The following is a 17,622-nucleotide window of genomic DNA, read 5'->3' on the forward strand; positions in this document are numbered from 1 at the left end:
TGGGGTGGGGGTCACTGACGCACGTCTCCAACTCAGTTGCGAGGCCCGCCCACAGGCGACGAGCGAGGGAATAGCCAGCCGTCAGACCACTCCCAGGCGGCGGAGACTGGAGCCCCGCGGTCAGTGCGCGCGGCGCCCCACGGGAGCCCGGATCCGCGCCGTCCGTCCGAGGAGCGCGGCGCCCCCTGTCGTCCGCCCGAGGAGCGCGCCGCTGGCTCGCGGGGAGCCGGGAACATGGCGGGGCGGCCTGTGGCCCCGGCCTCGCAGCCGCCGGACCGGGATGCAGCGGCGCCCAATGTGGTGGCGCGGGTCTCGCAGTGGGCGGACGACCACCTGCGCCTCGTCCGGGTACCGGAGACCCGCTGGCCGGGCAGGCGGTTGGCCTGGGGCCGCGCGGAGCGAGCCTGAGGGAGACGGGCTGCGGGAAGCCCCGCGCAGTGGAACCGCTGGGGCCCGGGCGGGGCGGAGGCCCTTGTCGCAGGGCCTTGTCGCAGGGCCTTGTCGCAGGGGTCAGCGAGTGAGGGGCGGCGGTGGGAGGAGCGCGGCCGGGCTGGGCTCGCCGCGTGAGATGGGCGCGGCGGTCCAAGCAGGCCAGCTCTGCCTCGTTACCGCCAGGACCGTGGTGGGTCCCGGGGACACCTCGGAGACTGAGACGCAGCACAGCTTGGGGCGTCAGCGGCCCCCGAGAGCAGTTGGGGACGGCGAGGCACAGAAGACCGGGGGGGGGGGGGGGGCACGTGGTCCTGTAGGCCTTATGTTTTTTTTTTTTTTTAAGATTTATTTATTTATTTGAGAGAGCGAGAATGAGAGAGAGAGAGAGAGCACATGAGAGCGGGGAGGGTCAGAGGGAGAAGCAGGCTCCCCGCTGAGCAGGGAGCCCGATGCGGGACTCGATCCCGGGACTCCAGGATCATGACCTGAGCCGAAGGCAGTCGCTCAACCGACTGAGCCACCCAGGCGCCCTTTTTTAAAGATTTTATTTATTTTTATTTGAGAGAGAGAGAATGAGAGACAGAGAGCACGAGAGGGGAGAGGGTCAGAGGGAGAAGCAGACTCCCTGCCGCGCAGGGAGCCCGATGCGGGACTCGATCCCGGGACTCCAGGATCATGACCTGAGCCGAAGGCAGTCGCTTAACCAACTGAGCCACCCAGGTGCCCCTGTTTTGTTTTTTTTTTTAAGATTTTTATTTATTTATTTGAGATAGAGAGAATGAGAGACAGAGAGCATGAGAGGGAGGAGGGTCAGAGGGAGAAGCAGACTCCCCGCCGAGCAGGGAGCCCGATGCGGGACTCGATCCCGGGACTCCAGGATCATGACCTGAGCCGAAGGCAGTCGCTCAACCAACTGAGCCACCCAGGCGCCCCTGTAGGCCTTATGTTTTGAATGAAGTGAGAGAGCACTGGAGTTCGACCAAGAGTGGGACATCTTAGGTGACCAGGCGAGACAGATTGTGGCTAATCCCCCGGGGGTGGTGTGGTTGATTTGGGGTGGGGTGCAAAGAAAGAGGAGTCAAGGGGGCTGCCCACTGGGTGGATGGTGGTCAAAGTCGCTTCTGTGGAGGAGTTAGGGGTCAGCGATTTGTTGGGAAAATCTAGAGGACTCTTTGGACATGGGAACTTGAAGGTGGAGATATGTGAACTTGAAGATGGTCACTAAAATTCTAAAGAGAGTTGTAGATGTTATCTAGGCAACCAGATATAGGAATCTGACCTTGAAGGGAGATTGTAACTGGACATAGAACTTTAGGAGTGAACTGCATAAAGCTCCAGTAGTGTTTAAAGCTTGGATGGCATCATGGAACAAGTCAGAAAAGTTACTGAAGAAGTCCTAGAATTGAGACCTGGGACCTGAGGGATTCTCTTAACATGAATTTGGGAAATGAAAAGTCAGCAAAGACTGGGAAGAAACAGGGAAGGAGGAGGAGGAAAATCAGGAAAACCAGGTGTCCTAGAAGCCAAGTGAAGAGAATATTTTCAGAGAGAATGATTAACTTTGTTAAATTCTTCTGAGAAGTTGAGTACGACCATGAGCTTTGCAAATGCTCTGCAGCCATGCAGCACAAGGCCTGGGATCCTGCTGTTTCCTTCACCAGTACAGCTCTCATCCCTAGAATATTGCCTACCACTTAGCAAGGGCTAGATACGCACTGGTGGCATTAATGAATGGTAGATACACACGTGTTATTTGACAAGGCCTGGGTTCTTCCAGTGAAGCAGAAATTGGTGCATGGCTTATTTCAAATTAAAAAAATGACTTCAGTAGATTGAGAGAGGAAACGGTGTTTAAATTGGTACATGGAGGGATGCCTGGGTGGCTCAGTCGGTTAAGCGTCTACCTTCTGCTCAGGTCTTGATCCCAGGGTCCTGCTGCTCTGCCTACTTGTGCTCTCTCTTTCTCTCTATCAAATAAATAAATAAAATATTTTTAAAAAATTTTTTAAAAATAGAATAAATTGGCACATGGATACATTATTCCAAATATCCCAATCACAGGATGTATCCTTGTGTATATTTCCTTTTTTTTTTCTACAAATGGGAAATCCACAGAACAAACAAAAGGCATTATGTGTTGGTAATTATAAAATTTTCACTGCCTTGTTTTATGTTTGCCTGATGTTTAGAGCAAGATCAGAGTTGGATCTAAGTGGCTTCACTTGAACACTAAGAGCAATCTTAGCATCTTCATTTCTTTCCTTGTTTATATTTTCAGCTTCATTTCTTACATACCTAGTTGTATTTATTGAAGGAAAACATGTTAGATTATCACTCTTGTTGAGGGAGTCGCAGGTTCTTATTTTTAAATTAAACTCTTTTAAGTCTATTTCAGTTTTTATTTTATTTTATTTTATTTATTTATTTGACAGGGAGAGAGAGAGCACAAGCACGGGGAACAGCAGGGAGAGGGAGAAGCAGGCTCCCCGCTGAGCAGAGAGCCCGATGTGGGGCTGGATCCCAGGACCCTGGGATCAGGACCTGAGCTGTCCCAATCTATTCCAGTTTAAATGAAGCACTTTAAAAACATTGATAAGTTCTCCCCAACTGTTTACCCACATATACATCCATTATATTTTAAGGTTTTGATGGTAAAGTTTTCTACCAAATATTTACATTCCCACTGTAGACTCAGGGTTATGCAAGTTACTGTGGGCATTGTTGAAGTATTAGACCAATTCATGCATTTAAGGAATTCATGGTTAAAAGGAACAGTCAATAGAGAACAATACAATGTTACATATATAATTACTGTGCATGCCAGATTGGGAGAAAAGAGGGAAGATTAATGAAGAGGTAGGCAGTTAAAGTTTGTTGGGAGAAATGGGCCTTTAGTTGAAGGATGTGCCTTATTTGGACACTTAGGGAGGTCAGTCTTTTTTTTCCCCTTCCAGTTAGTACTTTAACTATCATGAATAATAACTAGTGAGAATTAATCATTTAATCTCTTTCTGAAGAACATCAGCACCGTAATGGCCATAGCTGGAACAATGTTACTTCTAAGAAGTGTTCGGATGGTAAGTTAAAAAATGAAGAAGGCACAATGAAAAGCAAGAGACAGTTAATTTTTTCTCACTTCAAGACCGTTTTCTTTCAAGCAGTGTATCATTTTGTTATTCATATTAGAAGCTTTAAATATTATTCTAGAACAACAAACCTATTTTAAGATCTTGGTTTAAAAGCAACACATCCACAGGAAAGTGATTACCCAGTCTGTATTTCCATAATCACTTTTCTTTGTGCTTAAAAAGGCATCTGTAAAGGATTTAGTTGGCTAGAATGCGATAATCACTAAATTGGCATTTCCGACATTGTGGCATGTCTCAAAACTGTTTTGTATAGTGGTTTTAGGTTTAGATTACAGTCGAATTATATCCTTTAGCACTGAATAATTTATACTTTCTTTGATTTGCAATTATCTGTAAGATCTATTTAATGAATAAAGCAAGAAGTATGATGTAAAAAAATAACTTATGCTTTCAGTTAGCATATTTTTTGCCCTTTCAATAATGTTAATAATAGATATTGTGGAATCTGTCTGACAATTCAAGATTTATAAATGTTGTTTATGTAGTTGATTCTTGTCACTGGGTGTAATTGTAGTATCATGTTACAACCTGGTATGGGTTTATTGCTTCTGTGTATATTAATGTCCTACATTTATTATCTCTATATTGTTTTATATTATCATTGACTACGTAGTGTTACCATACTATAGTACATCTTTTCTAACTGTTGCCTTTTCCGACTCCAGTGTCGGAACTTTTATCCCCCCTTTTTTTATTAAGTGCCTTGAACTCATTTTTAACCTTATATTTAATAATCTAATAGGTTTTTTTCTTTTAACACCTCCATGATTTTGTAAATCATTCACGTTTAGCTTATATATATATTTTTAGAATGGAACTTTTGAAACTTTAGCACTTTTTATTCCACTTTTTTGTTTATCTTACAATCTATGTTCCATGACATTTGTATTTTGAAGGTTTCAAAATTGTCAAAATACTAAATGATCTGATTAAGAATTTAGGTAAAAATAAGGGGCGCTTGGGTGGCTCAGTTGGTTAAGCGTCTGCCTTCGGCTCAGGCCGTGATCCCAGGGTCCTGGGATCGAGCCCCACATCGGGCTCCCTGCTCAGTGAGGAGTTTCCTTCTCCCTCTGCCCCTCACCCCACTTGTGCTCTCTCTCTCTCACTAGCTCTCTCTCTCTCTCTCAAACAAATAAATAAAATCTTGAAAAAAAGAATTCAGGTAAAATAATACTAAGGGATTATTTCTCTTGTTAGCCCTTAAAAATTACATAAATCGGGGCGCCTGGGTGGCTCAGTCGTTAAGTGTCTGCCTTTGGCTCAGGTCGTGGTCCCAGGGTCCTGGGATCGAGCCCCGCATCCGGCTCCCTGCTCAGTGGGAAGCCTGCTTCTCCCTCTCTCACTCCCCCTGCTTGTGTTCCTTCTCTCGCTGTGTCTCTCTCTGTCAAATAAATAAAATCTTAAAAAAAATTTACATAAATCAATTATAGATCATTTTAAGTTATACAATATTAGGTATGTTATTGATTTATGCAAATTACTTATTCATTAATATAAATTTATATTAGTATGTTATGAAGTTATTTATCTTAGACTATAGTTCTGGTGTCTTTTTTTTCTTAGATTTTATGGTTTTTGAAAATAGTGACTAGTGATGAGAAGAACAAACTAAGGAGGTGGAAAAAGAACATTGGGACATTAGGGGACAAAAAATTCTATTGTTTAACAGTTGGAGAACTTTGGCTACAAGTAAGAGAAACCCCATGCAACCATGGCTTAACCAAGTTAAAAGGCTTTTTTTCTCATGTCATAAGACTTCTGGAGGTAGGATGCTGCTGGCATTGCTTCTCTGGCTCAGTGACAGAGAGTTTAGGTCTGTATGATTCTCTGTGCCTTTCCTCATGGCACAGAATGGCTGCTCTAGCTCCAAATAGTGTATTGATGTTCAAAGCAGGAGGAGAGGGAAAAGGAAGGTGCCAGCCACATCTTTTCCTTTTATCAAGAAAGCAAAAGTTTTACCAAAAGCCTTCAGTATACTTTTCCTTACATCCTTTTATCATATGGCCACCTCTAAGTGGAAAGGAGGTTGGGAAAGTGGCCATTTAGCTTTTCCATCCCTTAAAGTACATGATGACAAGGGAGAGAGGCTTGGGAATGGATATTGCATTAACCAACCAAGGACCTGGCACAAGGAGCCTTCACAGCTCCCCTTCATCTTTCTTTTTGTATTGCTGTTTTTCTCCCCTTTTTCCTCCTCCTGAATTTACCGATCTCTCATATTCTTTCAATTACTGGTAGAAAAGTCCAAATTTCATATTAAAAAAAATGATTGAGTTCAGTACTGTGCTAAACACTTGATATACATAATTTCATTTAATACTTAAAATAATCCTACGAAACAGGTGTTCTATTTTCTTAAAAAAGATTTTATTTGTTTGTTTGTTTATTTATTTAGGGAGTGGGGAGAGAGGCAGAGAGAGAGAGAGAGAATCTCAAGCAGACTCCCCACTGAGCACAGAGCCTGACTCGGGGCTTGATCCCATGACCCTGAGATCATGACCTGAGCCAAAATCAAGAGTCAGATGGTCAACCAACTAAGCCATCCAGGTGCCCCGAAACAGGTGTTCTTATACCTAATTTTTATAGATGAGGAGATGGATGCTTGAAGAAGTTAAGTAATTTTCACAAGATCATCCAGCTAATATGTGGCAGAACTGGATTTCAAATTTCATCTTCCTTAATTTGAAACCCTTATTATTTTCTCTTCACAGTGCTTCCAGCTTTTGTCTGTTTGCCTTTAGGACATTTCCTTCACCATCTGAAGCTTAGGGACAATGTTCTTGTTAGTGGCATCATCTTTCTGCCTCTTCTAGAGAGCAGGATGTTTATCACAAGCTCAGAATTCACTTCCTTTAAAGATACCTTCCTCAAATGTTCTTATTCTTTCGATTTTTGACCCTTTAGCATTTATGACTTTATTTACTTATTTGAGAGAGAGGGAACATGGGCAGGGGCAGAGGGAGTGGGAGTGGGAGAGAGAATCTTAAGCAGGGGCTCAATCTCATGACCCTGAGATCATGACCTGAGCTGAAATCAAGAGTCAGATGCTTAACCAACTGAGCCACCCAGGAACCCAAGCCCTTTAGCACTTATACTTTATATATATTTTTTTAAGATTTTATTTATTTGACAGAGAGAGAGCACAAGCAGGTAGCGTCAGGCAGAGGGAGAGGGAGAAGCAGGCTCCCTACTGAGCAGAGAGCCTGACGTGGAGCTCGATCGCAGGCCCCTGGGATCATGACCCAAGCCAAAGGCAGACACCCAACTGACTGAGCCACCCAGGCACCTGCTTATACTTTATCTTAAACCTATTTATGTATTGCTCTGCTGTTGTATTCTGGTTTTATGTATATTGTTAGTTCATCTTCCAGATAGTGCCTGTTATATGACAGAAACACAGCACCGAACTTTCTGCTGTTGAGGGATTATTGGATGCAGGAAAGGTAGATGCAGTGGAATCTGCCTTTAAAGGTTCTTCACATAGACTGTGAGTTCCTTGAGAGTATGAACATGGATTCTATAGACAGTTTCGTCCCCTAGCTCCTTAATAATTTCTAAAACTCCAAACATCAAGGCACTCTTAGGTCTTTTTATGTATATCTGTCAATGAAACACCTAAAAATTAAAACGGGATAGATGTTTAGTAATTGAAGACATCATTAGTGACCCTCTCTACTTCTTCTAAGTCTCATCTCTCCTGTACAAAATATTCTTGGTTTTCTCATGTGGTGTGGTTTCCAGGCTCTTTATCATCTTTTTTCTCCTCTTCTAGCTTTGTTCCAGTTTGTTGAAGCCTTTTATGAAATGTGATACCCAGGGAAGCACAGTATATTCTATTAGGGCCTGATTTAGAGCAATCGCTTCCTCACTTCTCTTGTTTTGGATCCTGTTCCTTACAACGTTGCTTGGTGTTTGAACTTTGGTGGGGAGCAGTGGGGAGTCAAGAGGAGAGGGAGTTTGTACTTTTTTTTTTATAGACTTGTCACACTTTCATTTCATTTTGAGTTCACAATGAACTAAAAGTTCTTAATCTTTTTCATATGTGCTACAATTAGTTTATTCTCTTCTATCCTACATTAGTTTTGGGGAGTACAGGTGAAGAATTTTATATTTTATCCCATCATCCTAGTTGTCAGGATCTTTTAAAATACTAACTCTCACTCTTAGTATTCATACTTTTTTTTCCCCTGAAAGATTTTTTTTAAAGTAATCTCCACACCCAATGTGGAGCTCAAACCCACAACCCCAAGGTCAAGAGTTGCATGCTCCACCAACAGAGCCAGCCAGGTGCCCCCCTCCTATAAACACTTTGATTAAATCATAGTTAAATATTAATCTAAAATTAAGGACCAAATTAAAATTTTTCAGTGGTTATGTCTTCTTGTTAAATGTTTAGATGACAATTTGACATACTTAATTTTAAAATGAAAATAATAATTAAATGTTATATATATATTTTTATAAATCAACAGACATCAAAATTTACAAGTTCTTCAGATATTCCAGTAGAATTTATACGAAAGAATGTTAAACTACGTGGACGATTACGCCGAATAACTGAGAATGGTTTAGAAATTGAGCATATTCCTATCACTTTACCTATTATATCTTCATGGAAAAGTAAGTAAAGTGCAAGACTAATACAAGTATTTTAGTATTTGTTAATTAGAAGTTATTTGTAAAATAGCAAAAAATGTCATTTTAAGTTTTAATAACTTTGTGAGAAAAGTATAAACTCTTGGCTTTAAATACGAGGAACTATTTAATTTGGCTCCAGATTTCCTTTTTTCCCCCCTTCCTCCTTTTATTCAACCATTCAGTATTTCATTCAGGCGTTCATGAATTCTTTCCACAAATATTGAGCAACTGTTATGTTCTAGGCCCTATACTAGCTGTATGGTGTTGAGGGAAACAGACAAGACTGCCCTTTGGAGCTTACAGTCTAAGTGGAAAATAGACAACAGACAAATGAAGATTGTCCTAAAAATTATGAAGAAAAGGAGCAAAGTGCTAGTTTGAGCATTAGTGGAGTCATGTGAACAGGGAACCTACAGCTCTAAAGTGGTCAGAGAAAGCCTCATTGATGAGTTGTTATTTAATCAGAGACCTGAAGAATGAGAGAGGGCTGGCTAGGCAGAGGGTGTGTGGGAATGAACTTGGCCCCTTTGACAAGCCATATGAAGACTGGTAGGGTGCTGTGGCGTGCGGAAGAAGGGGACAAGAGACACCAAAGGAGACTGGAGAGCTGAGCAAGGGCTGGATGTTTCCTGCTGCTATTCCCATGTCTCCCTGCTTTGTGTCAAAGACCCCACCCACACAGACCTTCCGGCCTGCTGTTTGCTTGGGTTCTCATGCCCTGGAGCACAGTTTCCCCAGAGTGCCTTGCTCCTATTGAACTCCAGTTCTTTAGTATCCAGCTCAAATGTCAGCTCTTCTGTGAAGCTTTCCTTAACTCCCAAGCAGAATTAGCCTCTTTCTTTACTACACCCACACCAAGTTATACACACTGCGGTTACAGTACTTAAACACATTTTCCTATAATCATGTGTTTAGGCTTGTATCCTCCCACTAAACTGAGCGTCTGGTGGGCAGGGACCTTTTCCTACCTAGCTCATTATTCACAGTCCCTAGGGAAATAATTGTTAGCCAATTAAAACTTGTTGAATAAATTTAGTTATATTTAAAGATCTTCTTAATATTGTTTTAATTTTATAAAGAAAGGAGTTCTTATTTTTTACCCTCAAATGAATGAATATCATGAATGAATATCCTGTTCAACGAGATATGACTGTGAAGGAATCAGATTGATTTTTTTTCCCCAGACATACCTGACATGATTGATTCTTTTAACAAATCAAACAGAACTTAAACACTTTGAATGACTATTGTTCCCTAAAGAGAGATTACCTAGGATGTTTATTTGCTGGGCATTTCAATCTAAGCAGGATTTAGACTTCATAAATCCTCTACCTTCTCAGTTGAATCTCTCCTCTCTGAAATAGTGATGACTCTTCAGGGCTCAGGCAGCAAAGTCACTCCCTGGGTTTGTCCAGGCTGTACACTACACGACTCTGGGATGCTAGTCAATAGGAACCTGCTTCTGGAGGTCATGCAGTGACACAGCACTGTAAATTGCCATATATGCATATTATTATTAATGGCTTCTCCATCCTGTTCTGGAGTTTACTTTGAAATGGGTTTTTTACATTATTCCATCTGTTACATGCTTGGGTTGCTTTAAAAGAAAACTTGAATACAGATATAAATGGACCTACATCTAGAGAGTCTGGGTGTTGTAAAGAAACAATATATTCAGTTGTTTGGGAGAGGGGACATGTGACTTTGAAGTTTGCTTTTGCAACATGGTATTAAAGCTAGACAATTTTCTACCTAACCTTTTTAGAAGAGCCATGTGGTGTTTTGCTGGTTAAGCTGGCAGGAGTAGAACTCACTGAAACTGGGAAGGTGTGGTTACAAAAAGAGTTAAAACCTTCCCAACTGTTATGGTTTCAACTTCTTGGAAAGGAGAATTCAGTACTCTTTTGCTATCTTCTAGTGAATAAGGTAAGTAGAGTGAAGAAATAATGAGCAATATTTTATTCTTTTTATTTATACACAAACATCATTAATTAGAACCTTGAATCTGCAATGTGACTAAATTTTTGTCTCTCTTAACTGCTATTCATAGTGATCATGTATAGAGAACCAGGTGTTTCATATATACATTTTGTTATTAAATTTTATTCATATGTTTATTATAGAAAAAATGAAAAATTTAAAAAATGGAAGAAACTTAAAATTATTAATGACTTTGGACATTGCTCACTTAAGGATTATCTTTACACATTTACTTACACATGAGTATAGTGTATCACCCTTGTTATTAGAAACTGCTTGTTGAGTGAGCCCTGTCAACCGGAAACTACAAAGAGCAAGGGTGTTTTCTGAAGTAAATAGTGCTCAGTCTCTGAACTCTAAAGTCGAGCATTTTTAAATCCTGTTTATGATCAGTAATCAGTCATCTGAAGATTTTGCCTCAGAGTTTTCCTACCATTATGATTGACCATGGCCATTGTGTAACTGGGGATGCCATGGAGCTTCATCAGTGTTGCCGTGTCTCTGTTCTGAGCCCTTGCGTGAGCCTTACTTCGTACTGCTTTTGGTGGACGATTACTGAAAAAAGAATGTAGAAAACTAAATAGGTAAAGTGTTATGACAGGATTAAGAACAGTTTTCTTATTCTTAAAGTCCCTTATCAAACAAAAATAACCTGAAGAAAAAAATAACCTCACGTTAAAGTGATTAAAATTGTAACCATTTTAATTCTTTAGAGCTTTTTGAACTATTAATAGAAAGCCTGATGAAACCCATTAATTTCTGTATGTCCAGATCATATTCAGTGCTTTCAAAGTAAGAATTATCCAACACTGATTGGTTGAAGTGTTTTACAGTGAAAAGTAAGCTGGTAATACAAAATAAAGATGCCAAAGGCCTTATAAAAATATTACCTTCTCGGGCCACCTGGGTGGCTCAGTCGTTAAGCGTCTGCCTTCGGCTCGGGTCATGATCCCGGGTCCTGGGATCGAGCCCCGCATCAGGCTCCCTGCTCGGCGGGAGGCCTGCTTCTCCCTCTCCCACTCCCCCTGCTTGTGTTCCCTCTCTCGCTGTGTCTCTCCCTGTCAAATAAATAAATAAATTCTTTAAAAAAAAAAAAATCATCACCACATATAAAAAAAAAAAAATATTACCTTCTCTGGGCACCTGGCTGGCTCAGTCAGTGGAGCATGTGACTCTTGATCTTGGGGTCATGAATTAGAGCCCCACGTTGGGTGTAGAGATACTTAAAAATAAAAAAATTTGGGTGCCTGGGTAGCTCAGTAGGTTAAGTGTCTGACTCCTGATTTCTGCTCAGGTCATGATCTCAGGATCATGAGATCGAGCCAGGCATTGGGCTCAACACTCAGCAGGGAGTCTGCTTGAGATTCTCTCCTTCTCCCTCTGTCCTTCCCCCTGCTGGCCCATGTGTATGAGTGCTCTCTCTCTCAAATAAATAAGTCTTCTTTGATGAGCAGGGGCCAGCAGGGGGAGGGACAGAGGGAGAAGCAGGCTCCCCACTGAGCTGGGAGCCTGACACGGAGCTCATCCCAGGACTCTGGGATCATGACCTGAGCCTCAGGCAGATGCTTAACTGACTGAGCCATCCAGGTGCCCGCTAAATAAAATCTTTAAAAATAAATAAAATAAATTATAAATAATAAAAAATAAAAATTAAAAAAAATTTTAAAAAATTAAAAAAAATTCTAAGTTGAGAAGTATATTTTGTTTATCCTCAAAACCATCCTATGCAGTCATTGTTTTTATTCCCATTTACAGATGGGACTCAGGGTAACTAAGTGGAAGAGCCTGTATTCAACCCAGCTCTTTCTGGCTCCTGAGCTCATACTTCGCCTTATATACTTTAGCTTATATTGCTTCCTAGGTGACCAAACTATGCAGTATATGCACACGGTGGTAATTTACATCTGTTGAATTTTACTAATGTGTGAGGTTGAATTTTAGTTATTCTGATTTTGGTTTAAGGGAATGAGCTCTTAAAATTTAAAAGATTGAGAAAAATATGATAAATCCTTTAAGACTGTATTTATTAACTCATTATTATAACCAAAAGTTACTGCATTTAAGGGAAAAAAGGTTACTTCGTTCCTTCAGAAAGTCCTAAAAAATGTCTCCTACTTGAAACCTGGAGTTTTCACATTTTTAAAATTTAACTGTGAAGTACTTGACTAACAAAGCTATTAAATTATTAATATGTTGTTAAAATTAATCTTGTTAGGTTAAAATCCCACAAGGACTATATAAACAGCTAAGCAGGATCTCTTTTTTTTTTTTTATTTTAAGATTTTTAAAAATTTTTAAGTAATCTGTACACCCAACATGGGGCTCAGACCCACAACTCCAAGATCAAGAGTCTCAGGTCCGCTGACTGAGCTATAAATTAGTGGGAAAAAATCCCACTTACCCAGTTTGATTAGGAAGTGAGGTTTTCCTTGAAGGAAATTTCCTGAAGGATGAAGATTCAAAGTCCAGGACTATTTTTAATGTTAATTATTTTGTGGGAAGTCTTTTAAAAATGTATTTACATGCCAGCATCTTCTTACATGCTGGAATTCTGAAGCCTAATCTAACAGTTCAGTGATGATTCAGTTCAATCTGCATTTGTATACTTTTTAGTTTCTTTTTCTATGGCCTTCTGTTGTTTTGCCTATCCTGTGTGCTCCTTTCCCCCTCCAAACAGCAAACAAACCAAAAACACTTTTTATACTTTACTACTTCTACTTCTCTTTGGGTTAGAAGACCAGTGAGTCTGTGGAGAAACGATATGTTACAAAAGAAGCAATTAAGAGGCGTCTGGGTGGCTCACTGGGTTAAGCGAGTACCCTCTGCTCAGGTCATGATCTCAGGGTCCTGTGAATGAGCCTGGCTTTAGGCTCCCTGCTCAGCAGGGAGTCTCCTTCTCTCTCTTCCCCTCCCCCTGCTCATGCTCTCTCTCTCAAATAAATAAAATCTTAAAAAAATAAAAATAAAAGAGGGAATTGACTTCGAATAAGGATCTCTTCTAGTAATGAAATTCTTGGATTTAGCGTTAGCTGTTTTAAGCTCTTGGAGATCCCTTTGCTTTATGTTTTTTGGCTTTTCTCTGAAAGATAAGTTGCTGAATGACTGATTTATTTATTTATTTTTAAGGATTTTATTCATGTATTTATTTTAGGGAGAGAGAGAGAATGCCTGGGGGAAAGGGAGGGGCAGAGGGTGAGGGAGAGAGAGATAATCTCGCACAGACTGTGCACTGAGCACAGAGCCCACCGCGGGGCTGGTATCATGACCCTGAGATCATGAGCTGAGCCAAAATCAAGAGTTGGGCACTTAACCCACTGAGCCACCCAGGCGCCCTTCTGAATGACGATTTAATTTAAGTAAATAAATAAATTTTAAAGTGAAGAAGATGTTACAGGTATAGTGCAATTTTCTTTAGTAATTGGTTTGTGTTATTTTTTATTCAAGGGTAGATTTTTTAGTGTGAGTCTGAATGAAGAAATTTTGAGAAGAGGCCTTGGCAAAACTGTTCTTGTTGAAGGGCTAGATTATGATTCTAAAATCTACTGGACAATTCACAGAAACTTACTTAAAGCCGAATTAACAGCCTTAAAAAAAAGAGAAGGAATATGGAAGGAAGAATCTGAAGAAAGTTATTTGGAAAAATTCAAAGGCTCCTGGAGAGAAATATGGAAAAAAGACAGTTATTTTAAAAACATTGGATCAGATTTCAATTTGAAAAAAGAAGGTTATTATGACAAATTTAGAAGGACTTATGAAACATGGAAAGACAACATAAATAACTACTCCTTAATACTGAAATTCAGAGAACTTATGAATCGCATACACTTTCGTAGAAAAGGGTGAACTATTCCAAGAGGTCTGGAGGTGACCCACTCAGAAAAGAGTAAAATATGTAAATATATGGATGTTTTTCATTGAGTTGAAGTGGAAATTTCTCTGAATGATCGAAGTTGCACTCTAATGGTATTTAAATATTTAAGAGATGATTGTTTTAAATGTAGTATCAGAATAATTTAAGCAAATTGTGATTAATGTAATATGGTTTTAGGAAAAATTGAATACTCAATAAAGTTACCAGGATAAAGGATGTGTACCTTTAGTGTTAATATTTGAAGAGAGAGTTTAACTATTGGGCACTGTTATTGTAGTTATTTTCGGCATCCATATTTAATTTTTGTTGAAAGAGAGTATTTGTTTACTTTTCCAGTTTTATCAATTTTGATTACTTGTAATAAACTAACTCTGTACACATCATGGCTGAGGCTACTTTCTTCGCCTGATTGCTTTCTAACTGCCTAACAGTGTGGGGCAAAGCTCCATGAGAAGGTCACTTAAACCATTTCTAGTAATAAAGAACGGCTAATTTCTACCTGTTGTTAGATGAAGGGGATAACCCTCCAGACAGAACCATGAGGATAACTCTAAGGACGGAAAGCAATGTGCTGAGGGTGGCATCAACCAAAAAGAAAGTACAGGGATGCTTCAGACATTGTTGAGCCCCTAAAGTAGCCAATCTTTGAAGTATCTTGTGTCCCAGTTCCTCATGTGACATGTAAATTTCTTTGTTTTTAAAGCCAGTTTGAGTTCGTTTGAGGATCTGATATACACATATATTTGCTGCTAAAATCATCCTAACACTACAAGCTTCTCTTATAACACCAGCGATAATCCACTAACATCCACAATGTCTATAGAAGGTTTTCTTAATGATTTATGATGCTGACAAAAGTCAGAGGTTCCACGTGGTCTAAAGAGCTGACTACTGTTAGAATCAGTAATTCATCATGAGAAGCTTATTGCTGCTTCCTGACTGCTGGTGAAAACGTAAAGTAGATTTCCCAACATTTTCTAATTAAACAACATTAATTTTTAGTAAGGTCTCAAATCTTCCACAGGTTCTTGTTCTTGTGATTTTATTTCATCACTTTTGGGGTAGGATAGGATGTTACATCCTAGCTTTTATCCCCTGGGTCTAATGCCTCAATAGCTTTTCTCTTTGTTTTAAGGGGATGTTCTATCTTTATTGACAGAGAAGTTAACAGAGTACATTTAAAACTAGTTCTGTGGCAAGCTCGTGGGCCTGCTTCTTTCCCAGTTTGCCTCCCAGTGATGTCGGATCTCATCACAGTTACCACTGTAATCAGTTCTGATGACCTCTGCCAACGCAGTTGGTGCACCACTGTCTTTCCAGATAAGCTGTGTGAAGGTGAAGCTGGTGCAGGTCTTTTTGTGGACTAGATGAAATGACTTGTTCTAACCTTTGCCTTGATTATTTAGCAGGAAAACCCTGATTTTATGGACAAGGTGGACAAGAAGAAAAATAGACCAGCGGAACTCCTGTTGTGTGCAGTCACCATTTACTGAATATTCTTGTTCTCCACTTAGGTAGTAGCAGTATTAACATGTACTTGAAGGTTAGGAGGAATCCCATTGGCCAGCAGCTTTCTTCTGGGTCAACAATGTCTGTTTTTCTGGCTTTTGTCTCTGGTCTCTCTTGTAGATCAGCTTGTTTGATGGTCCAAGGGCAAGGTGAACTATACAGTTACAGAGGCTAGATCTTTATTATATGAGACAGTTATAATAAAGTCATCTGAAAAAGTAGAAAATTCCCTTTTAGGCTGAATTTCTGACCAAAGCCTGAGTTCTTTGCCTTTCTCAAATAAAGGATTTACTTCTTGGTCTCTTATCTTCAGAACAACAGGGTCTATGAATCATGGAACACTACATCAAAAACTAATGATGTAATGTATGGTGATTAAAATAACAATAAAAAAAGTAAAAAAAAAAAAACAGGGTCTATGACTGCCTTTTTCCCTTGGCCTTCTTTCCTTTTGGTATCTTGGGTATCTAGACCCCTTTACTTTTTTTTTTTTTTTAAAGATTTTATTTATTTGACACAGAGAGAGAGACATAGCAAGAGAGGGAACACAAGCAGGGGGAGTGGGAGAGGGAGAAGCAGGCTTCCCGCCGAGCAGAGAGCCCGATGCGGGGCTCGATCCCAGGACCCTGGGATCATGACCTGAGCCGAAGGCAGACGCTTAACGACTGAGCCATCCAGGCGCCCCTAGACCACTTTACTTTTTAAATATATTTCTATCGGGTGCCTGGGTGGCTCAGTTGGTTGGGCGACTGCCTTCGGCTCAGGTCATGATCCTGGAGTCCCGGGATCGAGTCCCTCATCGGGCTCCCTGCTCAGCGGGGAGTCTGCTTCTCCCTCTGACCCTCCCCCCTCTCATGTGCTCTCTCTCTCATTCTCTCTCTCAAATAAATAAATAAAATCTTAAAAAATAAATTAAAAATAAATATATTTCTATCAAATAAATTTAGTTCTTACTGTTTTTTCTAAATGATTGGATTCTAATGGCCCCTTTCAATATATTTTCTTTCAAGACTCACATTTCCTTTTTTGTGTTTTATTAATTTGTCATTTTCCAGTCATACTTCTTATATGTGAAATGTTGACAGCAACACTAGCTTTATCATAATTAATTGTGAACAAAACTTGAGAGAGAGTGAAAACTGTGCCCATACATATATGATCCAGCATTGTCATTATTTGGCAGCTAAAAGTATATTCCAACAACACCCAGAGAGAGAAAACATACAACCAAAGTCTCCTTACATTTTGCTTTCCTTGTGTTGACATGTGTTAGTTTCATTCATGAGACAGATGTCCAAATGCTGGTTCTTCTCTAACACATTTGGTCATGGTTATTCCTTGAGGGTTCTCTGGGGGCTCCCTATCATAGTCCCCTGGATTGAAAGATTCTTACCTCTTTCTCTCCCTACCTGCTTAACTCCCAAGGCAGTTTGTTTGTTTGTTTGTTTGTTTGTTTATTTATTTATTTATTTATTTATTTAATTTTTTAAGATTTTATTTATTTATTTGACAGAGAGAGACATAGCGAGAGAGGGAACACAAGCAGGGGGAGTGGGAGAGGGAGAAGCAGGCTTCCCGCCGAGCAGGGAGCCCGATGTGGGGCTCGATCCCAGGACCCTGAGATCATGACCTGAGCCGAAGGCAGACGCTTAACGACTGAGCCACCCAGGCGCCCCCCCAAGGCAGTTTAGTCCACAGCCTTTTACTGTTGGATCCCCACCACCAGGGATGGCAAGGACACATGAGTTTAATTGTGGAACGTGACTGGGCTTAATCACTCCATTCATGGGTATGTGTTGTGGGGAGTATTAGCAAGTCAGCTTCAGTCCTGCCACTTTCCATGGTGTCAATTCACCTTACAGGAAGCTTGTGCATTTTTTTTTTAAAGATTTTATTTATTTGAGAAAGAGCGCTTATGCACATGCACGAGTGAGTGGGAAGAGGGACAGAGGGAGAGGGACAGCAGACTCCCTGCTGAGCGGGGAGCCTGATGCTAACATAGGGCTTCATCCCAGGACCCTGAGATGACCTGGGTTGAAGTCA

At 40.6% G+C, this 17,622-nt stretch overlaps 1 protein-coding gene across 5 annotated transcripts; it reads left to right on the forward strand.

The window, feature by feature from the left end:
• The first annotated feature begins 74 nt into the window (after positions 1–74).
• On the forward strand, positions 75–15,961 carry CUNH3orf33 (chromosome unknown C3orf33 homolog). 5 transcript variants are annotated; one of them, XM_064586035.1, is made up of 5 exons: positions 75–348; positions 3,450–3,509; positions 8,054–8,201; positions 9,985–10,145; positions 13,644–14,450. In XM_064586035.1, the coding sequence occupies exons 1-5, from the start codon at positions 235–237 to the stop codon at positions 14,040–14,042; spliced, it is 882 nt and encodes a 293-aa protein (XP_064442105.1). In that variant the 5' UTR covers positions 75–234; the 3' UTR covers positions 14,043–14,450. The 5 variants fall into 5 exon arrangements, with proteins under 5 accessions (XP_064442105.1, XP_064442107.1, XP_064442100.1 ...); XM_064586037.1 differs by lacking the exon at positions 13,644–14,450 and adding an exon at positions 15,477–15,961 and having other exon boundaries at positions 142–622; XM_064586030.1 differs by having other exon boundaries at positions 142–622.
• The last annotated feature ends 1,661 nt before the right edge of the window (positions 15,962–17,622 follow it).

This window comes from Mirounga angustirostris, unplaced genomic scaffold, assembly GCF_029215605.1.
Source record: "Mirounga angustirostris isolate CCGP_5_RB_7025 unplaced genomic scaffold, mMirAng1.0.hap1 SCAF_1, whole genome shotgun sequence".
Lineage (NCBI taxonomy): Eukaryota > Metazoa > Chordata > Mammalia > Carnivora > Phocidae > Mirounga > Mirounga angustirostris.